The 17012-nt window shown below is 40.0% G+C and overlaps 1 protein-coding gene across 2 annotated transcripts in view; it reads left to right on the top strand.

The window, feature by feature from the left end:
• The window catches only part of TRPC1 (transient receptor potential cation channel, subfamily C, member 1), a 101873-nt gene that overhangs the window by 47226 nt on the left and 37635 nt on the right, over positions 1-17012 (top strand). For both annotated transcript variants that reach the window (XM_006895107.1, XM_006895108.1), the window contains 2 exons: positions 573-768; positions 13364-13700. In XM_006895107.1, the coding sequence (XP_006895169.1) occupies positions 573-768; positions 13364-13700 (533 nt within the window). The remainder of the gene's footprint in view (positions 1-572; positions 769-13363; positions 13701-17012) is intronic.

Genomic DNA, 17012 nt, shown 5'->3' on the forward strand with positions numbered 1-17012 from the left:
AATGGAAGTATGCGATTTCTCACAGATGTGTTGAGGGCAGTTAACAAGCAGTGCATCTGAATGCTGGAGAAATAGTTTCTCAAAGAAACTCCCTAGAAAACCTTGTTTCTTTCTTCTGACCTGAATTCATTCACATAAGTACTTTCAGATCTATCAAAATAATACTGCAATGTCAAAAGCAGCATAAACATGCTATAACTGTCACAGAAAAAATCCACCTGGTTGGAAACTGCCATGTATTGGATAGCTTTAGAATATTCCTGTTGTTTGGATGAGTCATATAGAGTTTTAAGCAAAACATATATATAAATGAGCTAAGTGGACTGGTTGACAAATATTATCAGAGTTTATGGTGCATTTATAGTGGAACCCTGGCTCACTGTTACCACACAGCTGTAGAGAAGCTGTGTGTCTTCAGTTCCTTGGACTATGTGAGTCTAATGTATCTTCAGATTTTGTGTAGCATTGTCAAAATGAAACTGTTACTCACTAACTATAGTTGAATACATGAATATGGTTTATGTGGAAGTTGGTAGTGCCCTTCCTCATGCTAGACTATTGCACTTTTTTAGGAATGATTATGAGGAACTTGCTCGGCAGTGTAAAATGTTTGCTAAAGATTTGCTTGCCCAAGCCCGGAATTCACGTGAATTGGAGGTGATCCTCAACCATACATCCAGTGATGAGCCGCTTGACAAACGGGGATTACTAGAAGAAAGAATGAATTTAAGTCGTCTAAAACTTGCTATAAAATATAACCAAAAGGAGGTGAGACGTTTCCTGTAATGTGTTTGAATTCTTTTTTCCACATTAGTCTATGGCTCAGAGTAAAGACTTTGGTGTAACATGTCTTTGGTTGAGATCCTCGTTCAGCTTTGTACAGGGACTATGTGTCCTTCGGGAAGTTACTGCATCTGTCCAGACTCTGATTTTTAAGGATTAATTAAAGATATAAATTTAACAGGTTTAGCACTGTAAGGACTAACATGAGGCAAGGAGTTAATAATAATGATATTGCCACTATTTTAACAGTTTATTAATAACAATAACACAGATGTACTATATTGGTTATTTTTTATTCAAGCCTCTTGTTTAGAGTCAACAAGACCTTGGGGAATACTTTTGTATTTAAAAGTCAGTTGTTATTATAATTTTGGGGAACATTCTTTTAAGTGGTACAACACTCTTCTGTCTGTTTGCTGTACTGAGGTAACCTGGGGTTGCTGTGATGCTGAACCTTGTGCCACTGGGATGTCAAATGCCATAACGGTTACCCACGGTGGCCATTGTTTGGTTTGGAAGCAGGAATAACATCCACTTCCTAAACAACATGCCTTTGGAAACTCTATGAACTTTGAGAAACTATGATAGTTCTAGAAAGGTGTCAGGCCTTTTGTTCATAGGGTCGCTATGAGTCATGCTTGACTCAACAACAGCAACGTGGATGCTGATTTTATGTTTTTGCTAATAGCTACATAGGTAACAAACTGTGTAGTAAGTGTCTTCATAGTGACACTTCCATCTGGTGTTTTGATATTGAGTGTGTATTTCGGGATGGGTGTGTCAGAGGCAATGTGATTGGCACAGGATAGAGCAGGGTTTAGGGCTGTTGCACATAGGGTCACTATGAGTCGCAAATGACTCGATGGCACATAACAACAACAACAACAGTTACAAATACCCTTCTTGATAATAATAGTCCTTTTCTAGTTAAAAGTAAAGTACCCGATATCATATTTTATATCCCAGTTTTTCTTCTTTATTAATTCATTGTGAATCCAAAGGTAGAAAATTTGAACCTGGCAACATCTTTTCCTGTTCAGGGAAATACCTGTTTCTAATCCTCTGCCCTTCTTCCCACTCACACGCACATACATGTGATTCAGGAACTTCAAGCGCACTTTAAATTTGATTTTTTTTAGATACTTTACTAATTAGCACAAGTGTTGAAATAAAGCTTGCTTCTCAAATTTGTATTAATAATAATATAATTTATAACATAAAAATAGGACCTTAAAAATAGATAATGGTAGAAAGCAAGATACAGAACCTTTAGTGGAAAATTCAAGCCTCGTCATAATTTTGTGACCTAGGAAATTGATGCAAAATGTTAAGGTCTTTAGTTTATGATTACGTATCCAGACTGCTCCCTGGAGGCAAGGATTCTGAAGCTTCATCTGACCTACTTTGGAACTGTTATAAGAAGAAACTAGTCCTTGGAAAGGAATGTCATGCTTGAGAGGGTAGAGGGACAGCACAGGAGAGGAAGCCCCTCTATGAGATGGATTGAGTCAGTGACTAGGGGTAATGTGAGTAGGTGTGTCAGAGACACAGGATAGAGCAGGGTTTAGGGCTGTTGTACATTGGGTTGCTGTGAGTCACAGGCGACTTGATGGCACATAACAACAAAAACAACATCCAACATCTTATTGTGTAATATTATTTGAATATTTGCACATTCTGTTGGATCGCCTTTCTTGGAAATGGAAACAGTTATGGATCTCTTCCAGTCAGTCAGCTGTCCTCCAAATTTCATGGCGTAGACCACTGAGCATGTCCAGATCTGCATCTGTCTTTGGAACATGTCAATTGGCATCCCCACCAATCCCTGGGTTCTTTTTTTTTTCCAATGCCTTCAGCTTGAACTTCTTTCTTCATTACTGTTGGCCCTGGATCGTGTGGCACTTACTGAAATATTTCGATTTTGGTTTGTTCTTATTCTGGTATGATGATTCTGTGATTCTGTGTATTCTATTCATTTTCTTTTGCTGCTTCCTGGATCATGCTAGATTTTGCAACTTGAGGCTTGACTTTGTTTTTCGGTTCTCTCAGCTTGAGGAGTGCCAAGCACATCCTTCCCTTTTGATTCTCCAATTCTAGATCTCTTTACATTCGTTATTATACTTTGTTTTCTCGAGCTGTCCTTAACACTTGTTTCTCTCTTTTACTTCATCATCTTTTCCTTTAGTTTTGGCTTCTCTAGTCATCATTGATTTCACATGCAAGCAAGACTCTACTGAAGATTATCCAGAAACGACTAGAACAGTACATCAGCAGAGAACTGCCAGAAGTCCAGGCTGGGTTTAGAAGGGGTGGTGGTACTAGGGATATTGTAGCTGATGTTAGATGGATCTTAGCTGAAAGCAGAGAATACCAGAAGAATGTCTATCTGTGTTGCATTGATTATGTAAAGGCATTTGACTGTGTGGATCATAACAACAAACTGTGGCTGACTCTGAGAAGAATGGGAATTCCAGAACATTTAATCATGCTAATGCGAAACCTATACTTGGACCAAGAGGCAGTCATCAGAACAGAGCAGTGCAACACTGCATGGTTCAAAATTGGGAAGGGTGTACGCCAGGGATGTGTCCTATCTCCATACCTTTTCAACCTGTATGCAGAGCAGATTATCCAAGAGGCTGGACTCTATGAGGAGAAGCGTGGAGTTAGGATTGGTGGAAGATCTATCAACAATCTGCATTATGCAGATGATACAACCCTGCTCACTGAAACTGAGGAGGACCTCATGCACTTACTGCAGAGGGTCAAGGACTGCAGCCTTCAGTATGGACTGAAGCTCAGTGTTAAGAAGACAAAGATTCTCACCTGGGCCAATTGGCAGCATCAGGGTGGATGGCGAAGAGATTGAGGTTGTTCACAGCTTCAGTTTGCTCGGCTCCATGGTCAACACTCTTGGCACCAGCAGCCAGGAAATCAAAAAACGTGTTGCGATGGGAAAGTCTGCTGTTAGGGACCTCTCTAAAGTACTCAGGAGCAACGGTGTCTCTCTGGAGACTAAGGTCCGCCTGAAACAGGCCATGGTTTTTGCAATCACTTGTTGTGCATCGGAGAGTTGGACAATGACTAGCGAGGATAGACGGAGAATTGATGCCTTTGAGCTGTGGTGCTGGAGAAGAGTATTGAATGTTCCATGGGCTGCCAAGAAAACAGATTCATCCTAGAGAGGGTCAAACCAGGCTACTCCTTGGAGGCAAGGATTCTGGGGCTTCATCTGACATACTTTGGGCATATTGTAGGGAGAGACAGGTCCTTGGAGAGGCACATCATGCTTGGTAGGGTGGAGGGACAGCGCAGGAGGGGAAGACCCTCTATGAGGTGGATTGATTCAGTGACTGGGGTAATCGGGATGGGTATGTCAGAGGCAATGCAATTGGCACAGGATAGAGCAGGGTTTAGGGCTGTTGTACATAAGGTCGCTATGAGTCGCAAACGACTCGACGGCAAATAACAACAACAACAGTCTGCCACTCTTCGGACGCCTGTTTTGCTTATTCCTTTAGTCTCTGCATTGCCTTTTACTCTTTACATGGAGGATACCCTGATGTCATCCTATAGCTTATCTGGCCTTCAATCATTGATGAACAGTGCGTCAAACCTAGATGATTTTTAATCAAGTGAGAGAGACTCGGGATCCTTAAAATCACATGCAAGTAAAATACTGCTGAAGGTAATTTAAAAATGGCTAGAACATAGACAGAAAACTGCAAGAAATTCAAGCTAGATTTATAAGAGGCTGTGGCACTAAGGATACCATTGCTGATATCAGATGGATCTGAGATGAAAGCAAAGAATACCAGAAGAATGTCTATTTATGCTTTATTGACAATGTAAAGATATTTAACTGTGTAGATCATAAGAGATTATGGTTAACATTGGGAAGAATCGGAATCCCAGAATACTTAATTTTTCTCAGATGAAACCCATACCTAGATCAAGATGCTGTTGTGTGACCAGGACAAGGGATCACAACATGGTTTAAAGTTAAGAAAGGTATATGTCAGAGTTGTGTATTTTCTCCATACTTATCTCTGTGCTTAACAAATTATTTGATAAGCTGGACTTTATGAAGAAGAATGTGGCATCAGGATTGGAGGAAGAGTCCTTATGCACATGAAACAACCTGCAGAAGATCAAAGACTACAATGATCAATATGAATTGTGTCTTAATGTCAAGAAAATGAAAATTTTTACCAGTGCATTCATAGGCAACATTATGATCAATGGAGAAAAAGATTGAAACCGTCAACGACTTCCTCTTACTTGGATCCATAATCAGTACTCTTGGTATCAGCAGTCAGGAGATCAGGAGACTTACTGAAATGGGAAAATCTGCATTCACGGACCTCTCCAAGCTGTAGAGGAGCAATGGCGTTAATGAATAAAGGGCACCTAATTCAAGCGGTGGTCTTTTCAGTCACGTGCTGTGCATCTGAGAGCTGGACAATAAATAGGAATGACAGAAGAAGAATTGATGCCTTTGGACTGTGATGTTGGAGAAGAGCACTGAATATCTAATGGACCTCCAAAGGAACATTTATGTCTTACAAGAAGGTGCAGACAGAGTGCTCCTTGGAGGCAAAGATGATAAAGCTTCATCTCACATACTTTGGTCATGTTGCAAGGAGATGTTAGTCCTCAAAGAGGGACATCATGCTTGGGAAGGTGGAGAGTCAGTGAAAAATAGGAAGACTCTCGACCGGGTGGATTGACAGAGTAATTGCAGGGTTTCGCTCAAGTGTTTCAGAGACGGAGCAGATGGCAAAGGATAGGTTCAGGTCTGTTTTATGACTTGACTTGGAAACACTTAACAACAACAACAGACAGCATATTGCTTATCCAGGTATCTGGCTTAAAATTTTGCACCGTATCTGTTACTCTATAGCTTTTTCTTAATATAGAGCACGCAAAGGAAAACTAATAAGTCCAAAAATTTGCATCACTGTGGATATATGATTCTGAGTCAGCAGTACACCTGTGTAGATTTTATAAAAGAAATACTTTAAGTAGAAGCAGAAAATACAGGAACATACTCCTCTAATTACACAGCTGGACTTGATCTAAGGTTAAGATACTTCTTTGTACTACAACAAAAATTTACATAAACTATTAGGAAAAGATTATAGAATAAAGAGATACTAGGTACAGAGTCAAATAATTGAGAGAAAAACATAACTTAAAGATGCAAAGAACTAAAATTATCTTGATTTGGAAGTAATTCAAGAGGCCATATATTGATATCTGTATCCCTCAAGATAACCAGATGGTCTATTCTAAAGAAGATGAAAGAAAAGGAAGCAAGAAATAATGATAATTTCTGTTAGAGAGAAGATGTACGAAGGTGAGCGACTAAAAAATGATAGACTGTTAATGTTATTTAAAATACAGTTTGATATACTAGCAATCATTACAAAGGCTGAAGAAGAAGAAAAGACCAAGATGGATGTCAGATGAGACTCTGAATATTGTATTAGAGCGCCGAGAAGCCAAAGCTAAAGGAAGAAATAAAAAAATCAAAGAGCTTAGTAGAAAATTTCAAAAGGCAGCTCGGGACAACAAAGCAAGATACTATAATGAAATGTGCAGAGAGCTGGAGTGAGAAAATCAAAAGGGGCGAACTTGCTCAGCATTTCTTAGGCTGAAGGAGCTGAAAAGCAAATTCAAACCACGGGTGGCAATACTTAACGATATTTTGGGTAGAATGTTAAATGAGCCAGGAAGTATCAAAAGAAGATGGAAGGAGTACACAGAGTCACTGTATCAGAAGGAATTGGCTGACACAGAGGAACTGAAATAATGTATGAGCAAGAGCCTATGGTACTGAAAGAGAAAGTTCAAGTTGCTCTGAAGGAATTGGCAAAAAACAAGGCTCCAGGAGTTGACAGCATACCAATTGATTTATTTCAACAAACAGACACTGCCCTGGATGCGCTCACTAAGTTGTGCCAAGAAATCTAGATGACAACCAGCTGGCCATATGACTGGAAAAGATCGATATTTGTTCCCATTCCAAAGAAAGGTGACCCAACAGAGTGTGGAAATTATCGAACAATATCATTGATATCACATACAAGCAAGATTCTGCTGAAAATTATCCAAAAACATTTGGAACAATATGTCAGCAGAGAACTTCCAGATGCACAGGCTGGATCTCGAACTCTTAGTGACACCAAGTGCTGAAAGGAATCGCCTGGTCCTCCTCCCCCCAACCTCACAATCCTCGCTCAGGATAGGTGCATCATTACAGCTGCTGTGTCTGTCCATCTCTTTTCTCCTGACTCTTCACTTCCCCCCGATTATCATAACTGAAATTTTATTTTATGTACAGAGAGGTGGTCTTGTTTCTTGTAGTCTTTCATCGTAGCTGCTTGCAAAGATCTTGCCTGAGCATTCAAGGAAGGTTATTTGGTTCAACCCTTGGCTTTCGGATAGAAACCTTTGTTGAGTCTGTGTTTCACATGGTGAGCAAAGCAACCCGGGCTGATATTCCCGGGTGATTCACATAGAGCGTTGGTGACGTGTCCTGGTTGGAGGGAAGGAGACTCTCCACTTGTTTAAGCAGGATGTCTTTCTCTAGAGACTAGCCTCCCCGTGGTACTATGCACAGGGCATGTGAGATAAAGCCTCCCCATGCTAGTATCTAAGGAGGATCCCGTTTTAAAATCTTTATGACACCTGCTTGGTGCTGCAGTGTTACCAACTAGTGATAATCGGCCAGTAGCTGAACTTACAGTGGGTTTTCAGAGACAGTTAATGCCCCTTGGGAGGAGATTGCCTATTCCCCCCACCCCATATGGCAGGTAGTAGATTGGAACCCTCTACCTTTGGGATGGCAGGGCAGCACCTTAGCACCAAGTCACTTTAGCTCCACCTGCTTGGCAGTGTCTGTTTAAACGAAACACACTCACGAGTTCTACTTCCTAATAACTCATTAAAGGGATATACATATTTCACAACGACATACCCACAGAATATTTCACCCCAGAGATTTGTACGTAGTAGGGGAGAACTAGAGACACTTACTTGACAAGTGGTTGTTGTATACAACTCATCGCAATCTCATCTTGCCCTATCAGCAACAAGCTGTTAAAGAAATATGGCTATATCCTTGTATGAGAGCTCTAGCCAGCTGGCCGACTGACTGGAAAAGATCGATATTTGTTCCCATTCCAAAGAAAGGTGACCCAACAGAGTGCAGAAATTATCAAACAATATCACATGCAAGCAAGATTCTGCTGAAAATTATCCAAAAACGTTTGGAACAATATGTCAACAGAGAACCGCCAGATGTGCAGGCTGGATTTAAAGAGGTCGTGGCATTAGGAATGTTATAGCTAATGTTGGATGGATCTTGGCAGAAAGCAAAGAATACAAGAATGTTTATCTGTGCTTCATTGACTGTGCAGAGGCTATTGTGTGGATCACAATAGCCAGATTCTGAGAGAATGGGAATCCCAGAACATTTGATTGTGCTAATGCGAAACCTATACTTAGACCAAGAGGCAGTCATCAGAACAGAGCAAGGAGACGTTGTTATTGTTGTTAAGTGCCGTCAGGTCGCAGGCGACTCATAGCGACCCTATGAAGGAGAGTCCTCAATGCTTGGGTGTCTCTCATCCTCTCTCCAGAAGGAGACACTACATGGTTCAAAATCAAGAAGGGGGTCCGTCAGGGATGTAGTTTGTCTCCATACCTTTTCAATCTGTATGCAGAACAGATCATCTGAGATGTTGGGCTATATGAGGAGAAATGTGGCATCAGGATTGGTGGAAGAGTCATCAACAACCTGTGTTATGTGGATGACACAACCCTGTTTGCTGAAACTGAGAAGGACCTGAAGCGCTTGCTGCAGAAGGTCAAGGACTGCAGCCTTCAATATGGATTGAAGCTCAACATCAAGAAAACAAAGATTCTCACTAATTGGCCAATTGGCAGCGTCAGTATGGATGGTGATGAGATTGAGATAGTTAACAGTTTTAGTTTACTTAGTTCCTCAGTCAACACTCTTGGTAACAGCAGCCAGGAAATCAGGAGACGAATTGCATTGGGAAAGTCATCTGTGAGGGACCTCTCAAGAGTACTGGAGAGCAACGACATCAGGCTGGAGACTAAGGTGCGCCTGATCCAGGCTATAGTCTTCACAATTACATACTATGCATTGGAAAGTTAGACGGTGAATAGGGATAATAGAGGGAGAATTGATGCCTTCGAGCAGTGGTGCTGGAGAAGAGTGTTGAATATACCATGGACTGCTGGGAGAACAAACAGGTTTGTCCTGGAGAAGGTGAAGCCGAAATGCTCCTTTGAGTCAAGGATTCTGACTCATCTTCTGACATATTTTGGGCATGTTGCAAGGAGGGACTGGTCCCTGGAGAGGGACATCATGTTTGGAAGAGCGGAGGGACGGTGCAGGAGAGGAAGACCCTCAATGAGATGGATCGATTCTGTGAGTGGAGTGGTGGGAATGAGTGTGTTTGAAACGGTGAGGTTGGCACAGGATAGAATGGTGTTTAGAGCTCTTGTACATAGGGTCGCTATGAGTCGCAAGCAACACGATGCCACATAACAACAACAACAACTAGGGATCACTCATCAGTGAGAAGAGAGGAACCTCCATAGTAGCTCTCCACTCTGTAATTTTAAGGATGAATGAAGAATTAAATTTTAAACTAGATTTCTAGATATGATCAAAGGAGATTTTCCTAAGAAGCTATTTAGAAAAGTGATGATAGATTTTTGTTCAGTTTATCAATTGCTGAGTAACATTCTACACCGGAATTTAGGGTCATAAAACAGCAATTCTTTTCTTATGCAAATGGATTATTTGAGCTCTGGTGTCTGTGTTGGCTTAGTGGTAAAAAATTGCACAGCCAACACTAAGGTGTGTGGTTCAAATCCATCAGCTACTGGACAGGAGTAAAATGGTCTATCTCCTCCCACGTGATTTACTGCTTCTGAAAACCCACTGAAAGGTCAACTATGGGTCAGCTCTGATTCAACGGTACATAACATGGATCTTTGAGTCAAGATTAGGAAAAGGCACAGTGAATCCATGTCTGAGGTGTCATTTATGGGTAACCTTATGAGGGGGCCTGTAATGAGCTGGAAGTTTCTTAGTTAAGTGTCTGAATTCTGGGTTATTGATTGGAATGCCTGTCTGTCGCTTGTGTAGTTTGGGCTTCCTCACAGTATGATAGTTTTATTACACTAGAACTTTTTGCTTGCCAAGTTGTGAATCCAAAAGCAATGTTCCAGTGAACACTGCTTGGCCATTTTAGACCTAGATTTAGAAGTAATATAGAATCCTTCCAGTATCTGTTGATTAATCAAAAGACAGCCAGATTCAAGGAGAAGGAATGTTTACCCCACCTCATACTTAAATCAGGATGCAGTTGTATGAACAGAGCAAGGAAATACTGAATGGTCCAAAATCAAGAAAAGACTGACTGCATCAGGGGTGTGTCCTTTTTCCATACCTTTTTAATCTATATGCAGAACAGGTAATTTGAGAAGTGGGACTCTATGAGGAGAAATGCGGCCTCAGGATTGAAGATTCATCAACAGCCTGCATTATTCAGATGACACAACCCAGCTTGCTGAAATTGAGGAGGTCCTGGAGCACTTGCTACAGAAAGTCAAGGATTGCAGCCTTCAATATGGATTGAAGCTCAGCATCAAGAAAATACATTCTCACCCCTGGGCTAATTAGCAGCATCATGATAGATGTTGAAGAGGTTGAGGTTGTCAACAGTTTCACCTTGCTTGGTCCCACAGTCAGTACTTTTGGTACCAGCAGTCAGGAAATCAGAATAGCTTTTGGGTAAAGTCTGCTATCAGGGACCTTTCCAAAATGCTAAGGAACAACGATGTCCCTCTAGAGACCAAGCTATGCCTGATCCAAGCCATGATCTTCTTAATTACTTGTCATGCGTCAGAGACCTTGACAATGACTAAGGATGACAGGAGAAAAATGATGCCTTTAAGTTTATGATGCTGGAGGGCTGTCTGAAGAGGGTGAAACTAGGTTGTTCCTTGGAGGCAAGAATTTTGAAGTTCCATCTCACATACTTTAGGCATGTGACCAGGAGAGACTAGTTCTTGAAGGACATCATGCTTGGAAAGGTGGAGGGACAATGCAAGAGAGGATGACCCCAGATAAGATGGATTGCCATGGTAACTGGGGCAAGGGCAATAGATGTGTCAGAGACGGTGAGACTGGCTCAGGATAGGACAGAGTTCAGAGCTATTGTACCTGGGGTTGATGTGAGTCACAGGCTATTGATGGCACATAACAACCACAACAACTTGAGGACTTTCAATGGATTTGTAGCTATTTTTAAAACTAAATGTACTCATTTCTAGTAAAAATTTTGTTCTTCCAAATACATAGTTAACATTAATGTTAATTATATTATTATGTAGATGGTTGACAGGGAGAGAAATCAGTCCTGAGACTGCTGTCATACTTGTGGAAAGGGAGAAAATCCAAAAATTGGGATTCTGCTGGACTGATTACTTGATTCAAAACAATGCAGAGTCATTGTCATCAAACCAGAATCAACTCATAGCTGACCCTTCAGTGGGTTCCCACAGAAAGTGATTGCTCCTCTTTCATTCATATGAGCACCTAGCTGGTGGATCTCAACAACTTGCCTTTGGGCCAATAACACAGCTCTCTCCCAGCTAGGCCACCAGAGCTTCCTTTTAAGCTATTTAATAACGGGAAGTAACGCTCTTTCTCTCCCAGGTATTTCACGTTGAGGTGCAGGTTAAGAGTCCCTAAGAACACTGGAATCTGAGCAAAAGAAAGAATGAAATAAGGTTTTGTTGCTAAGAAGAAATATAGAATATTAGGAAATTCTTTGATAAGTATAATAAACAAATTCTAACCAGACAGTACTTCTGGTACTATAGTGTCAAAGTCCACAAATTATATTCTATCTCAAGATTAATATTTTTAAAAACGGAACGTTGCCTAAAATGATCTTCATTTAGATTAAAATTTTATGATCTTCAATTTGTCCTTTGTTTTGGTAATTAAACTTGAGTAATATTATTGCATCTAGATTTATCAGGACCCATAAGTTGCATTTCACATTAACATTCTAAGGGGAAAATTTTGCCTCAGAAGTTTAGAAACTAAAGAGCTTTATATACTTTGGTAAACTAATTTCTGTACTTGATATAAAATTTTACTCTTATAGGGGAACATTTTTCCTTTTTATTTTATACAAAATTCTGTTTTGCTTTTACAAATTCAGTGGTGCTTTTAAACCATTTAAGAAACCCTCAGTATTTTGTTGGAGTATGAAGACTTCTAGTTTTATGCATTATTTTCCTGCCAAAAGATAACACCCTAGTTTATCTTTTTACTCTCCCTACTTTCTTCTTTTTTTTTTCATTCAAATAAGATTTTATTTTATATTGGTTTACTTACATTTTTTTCCACATAGTATCTTTCCCATTTCATTTACCTAAAACTAATTCTTTTCTCTATACCGAAGACATCTAACTAAGAATTAGTAATTTAGTAATTAGTAATTGGCCCCACCTAGGGTCTTGGGAGACTTGATGTCAGCTGAATCCAGACTGTGGCTTCTTGAGGCTCGGCAGGTTTGAGGGCACTGGGCACTTGTGGTGTACTTTTGGCCCCACATGGGGTTTGGCAGAGCGGACTTGCCACATGAACGGGGGGTATGGGGCAAGGAGTTTGCCAGCATTTGGGCATGCTGGGCTGCTAAGACACTGAAGGGCCCTCGGGTCTGTGGCCCTTGGGCCAGGCTTTCATTGATTTTGTTCAGACATTCCTCTAGGTCGTATAGCCCTGGTGTACAAGTTGCCATACACTGGTAACTTGTGGTTGCTGTGAGGCTTAACACTGTGACACTGATGTGTCAAATGCGTGACTGGGATGGAACTCCCTGATTAAAACAAGCTTGGAAGGAGGAGTGGCATCCACTTCCATAATAGCTTGCCTCTGGAAACCCTATGAACCTAGAGAGAGGATGAAAGATGCCCAAGCCTTGAGGACTCTCCTTCATAGGGTCACTATGAGTCACCTGCGACTCGATGGCACTTAACAACAACAATTGGTAAATTGTTATTTGTGTGGGTTCTTTTAAAAAGTATTTTGCTTTTCTTAATATAATTTTAAATTACCTTAGTAAAGAGTGGTGTCTGTTTAGGAATTTTACTTAACTGAAATTTTGTTAACATTGGGGTAAGAGCCTTCATTCAATAGTTCGTACTTATATAGTGCACACTCTGTGTCAGGCACTATTTCCAAGAGTTTTAGTCAACACAACAGCTTTTGAGTAGTTACTGTTGTGATTATGAAGGCTATGTAAAGTCTTCAGAGAGGTTTAAACACTTGCCCAAAAGTCTGTGTTCTTAACCTCTCAACTCTTGTATTATTGTTTAATAAAAAGAGGAACCCAGGGATTTAGTTGGATGCATAGGATTCATTGTTAAACTGTTACTAAAACTTTTCATATCAACTAAAGAAAGGTTTCTCAGTGGATCTTTACAGTATTTATTTACGTTTGTGTGTCTGTCTTTCCAGTTTGTCTCTCAATCAAACTGCCAGCAGTTCCTGAATACTGTGTGGTTTGGACAGATGTCAGGTTACCGACGGAAACCTACCTGTAAGAAGATAATGACCGTCTTGACAGTTGGCGTCTTTTGGCCAGTTTTGTCACTTTGCTACTTGATAGCTCCTAAGTCTCAATTGGGTAAAATCATTCACACACCTTTTATGAAGTTTATTATTCACGGAGCATCCTATTTCACCTTCCTGCTGCTACTAAACCTGTACTCTCTAGTATACAATGAAGATAAGAAGAACACAATGGGGCCAGCCCTTGAGAGAATAGACTATCTTCTTATCCTGTGGATTATTGGTAAGTATCAAATTAAGTTCAAAACTCTACTTTTATCTCACCATTTAATTCTCCCTTCATTGGTAGCATTACAAACACCTGAACTTGCGTAATAATTGTATGCTATTTGCACAGAAGAATTTGAACTCTTCCATGATCATTAAAGGGAGCTCTCGTGGTAAGAAGCTGTGCTGCAATCTTAAAGGCATGTGTTTAGAATCCACCAGCTGCTCTGTGGGAGAAGGATGAGCAATCTCCTCATGTGCCTCCGAAAACCCACTGGAGGATTAGCTATGGATTGGTTCTGACTTGACGGTACCCAACAACAACAATGATTATTGAAGACCTTATTTAATGTTATTTAAATGCATTAAGGTTACACATTTTTTATTCTTAGACACCAAAATTGTTCTTAAATGTTAAAACAGAAAAAAATTTACTTGTGTGGTTTTGGGGTTTTTAAAAAACACTGATTTGAATGGAAGTTTGCAAAGAAATTGGCTTTTCATTCATTGGTTTATACAGATTGATGCCCCCTTCCCTCCCTTTTCATTCCCCAGTGCATGTCCTTTACCAGGTTATTAGCTGCATTACTCATAATGCCTTTTCATCCATTCTTTTCAGAATTACCTTCCTTTCACCCATTTCAATGCCTGTTCTTCATCTGTGCATTCTCGTCCTGTTCTCCCCACTTCTCCCTGCCTCCAATGTCCCTATAATCCTCTTGAATTTTCTTAACAGTGATCTGTTACTATACTAATGCCTTTGTGACTGAGTTAATTCATTCAGCATAATGGTCTATAAATTCATTCATGTTGTATAGTGGGTTTTTGAAATTTCTATTTTGGTTTTTTTTAATTGAGATTTTAATAAAAGTTTATAAAGAACTTGGGTTTGCAATTGTTCATTGCTGGACATTTTCCTCCCTGTCCCCTCTCCCCCAAGATCACTTTTTTCTTTGGGTAAAAAGTTCTTTCCTTGTTATACAAACCCCACCCCAGACCACTTTACTGTGCAACTCTTATTCAGGACTCTTGTCATGCCAATAATACCTAATTATATATTCCTTTTATACAGTTCTTTCTCTCATCTGTTTCAATGCTGTGTAGATTATTTATCCCCTCTTTTCTTAGTTTCCCCCAGCCCCCATGTCAGTCCTGTTTTATAACCATGGTATTATGCACTATTTGTCTTTTCGTGACTGACATGTTTCACTCAGCATGTCATCATTTTGCATAATATTTCATCAGTTCCTTGTTTTTCAGTGCAGTATAATATTCCATTGTGTGAATATACCGCAGTTTCTCTACCCATTACCCATTCGTTTGTTGATGTGCACTTGGGTTGTTTCCAACTCTTTACTGTTGTAAACAAAGCTGCAATAAACATTGGTGTGCATGTATCTGCTTGGGTGGCATTTATGGTTTCTTTAGGGTATATTCCCAGTAATGGAATTTCTGGGTTAAATAATATTTCTGTTTCCAACTTTTTGAAAAGCTCCATGCTGCCTTCCATAGTGGCTGCACCATTTTACACTCCCACCAATAGGGAATAAGGGTTCCATTTTCTCCGCAACCTCGCCAGCATTTGTTGTTTGCTGTTCTGTTAAATTTTGTTATTCTTACTGGGGTGAGATAATATCTCATGGTTGTTTTGATTTGCATCTCTTAGACCTAGGGATTTTGAACATTTCTTCATGTGCTTGTTGGTGATCTGAATGTGTTTGATTAAGTATCTGTTCATATCCTGTGCCCATTTTTCAATTGAGTTGTTTACCTTTATCTTGTGTTGCAAGATTTCTATTGTTTTTTAATGCTGCATAATATTCTACTGTGTGAATATTCCAGTTTCTTTTTCCATTTGTTTGTTGATGGACATTTGAACTGCTTTCTTGTCTCTGCTATTGTGAATAATGCTGCAGTAAGCATGAGTGTGCATACATCTCTTTGTGTCTCACCTCTCTGTTCTTCAAGGTAGATTCCTGGCAGTAGAATAGTGGAGTCAATTGGTATTTCTCTTTTCAATGTTCTGAGGAAGGGCCAGACTGCCTTCCATAGTTGTACCATTTTACACTCCCATTAGCAATGTATGAGGGCTCCAATCTTCCCACTGCCTGGCCGGTTTTTATTATTAATTGTTCTGTTGAACTTTGCCATTGTTGCTGGAGCAAAATGGTGGTCTTGTTGTTTTTATTTGCATCTCTCTAGTCGCTCGAGATCCTGAGCATTTCTTCCAGTAGTTCTTGACTATTTGAATGCCATCTTTGGTGAAGAGTCTCATCATATCATCTATTTTGCAGTTGGATTATTTATCTTCTTGTTGAGGTATTTTTTGTTTATTTTTTATTGTTGTTCTTACGGGCTATCAAGTCACCTATGACTCATAGTGACTCTATGTACAACGGCCCTAAACCCTGCTGTATCCTGTGCCACTCTCACTGCCTCCTACATATCTACCCTCATTACCCCAGTCACTGGATCAATCCATCTTGTCAAGGGTCTTCCTCCTGCGCTGTCCCCCTCCACCCTCCATGACGTAAAGAACATGAACCTTTTCCTTGGTATTTTGTAACCTAAGCAATTTTGTCCTACATTACATTTTATAAGTTTAGTAGTTTTGTTTTATTATGTAGTTTCCGTTGTAAAAATTTATGAATTTTTGTAGTTATATACTACTTTTCTTATTATAGAACTATTATTTAAATGTATATTTTAAAAGGTCTGTGGTAACTCATTCTATAAACCAATCTTTGAAGTTTGGTGTTTTTTTTTTTTGTTTTGGTTTTTTTGCTGAGAAAAATTTGTATTTAGAATTAACGAGCTGGACTCAGTTTAGATGATTCCAGTTTTGTTGCCAACGTCCAAAGCATCATAGTCAGGAGCAAATAGAACATAGGCTTTCTTCTCTCCATCAGGCCTAATCAAAGTGTTGACCCTAGGCTCATCAATGGCATAAAGCTTCTTTACAGCTTGTTTAATTTCGTGCTTGTTGGCCTTGACATCCACAATGAACACAAGTGTATTGTTATCTTCTGTTTTCTTCATGGCTGATTCAGTGGTCAGGGGAAATTTGATGATGGCATAGTGGTCAATCTTGTTTCTCCTGGGGCGCTCTTCTGGGGTACTTGTGCTGCCTTCGGAGTCTCAGCGCCTTAGGCCGTGGGAAGGTGGGCGACGTGCGGATCTTCTTTTTTGGCTGTGAATGCCTTTCAGTGCTGCCTTCTTGGCCTTTATTGCCTTTGCTTTGACTTCAGTTTTGGGAGGGGCAGGGGCTTCCTTTTTCACTTTCGGAGCCATCTTCGTAGAAAGGCCAACTTTTGATTCTTTAAATATA

This window comes from Elephantulus edwardii, unplaced genomic scaffold (assembly GCF_000299155.1).
Source record: "Elephantulus edwardii isolate Elephantulus edwardi_28Jun2011 unplaced genomic scaffold, EleEdw1.0 scaffold00158, whole genome shotgun sequence".
Lineage (NCBI taxonomy): Eukaryota > Metazoa > Chordata > Mammalia > Macroscelidea > Macroscelididae > Elephantulus > Elephantulus edwardii.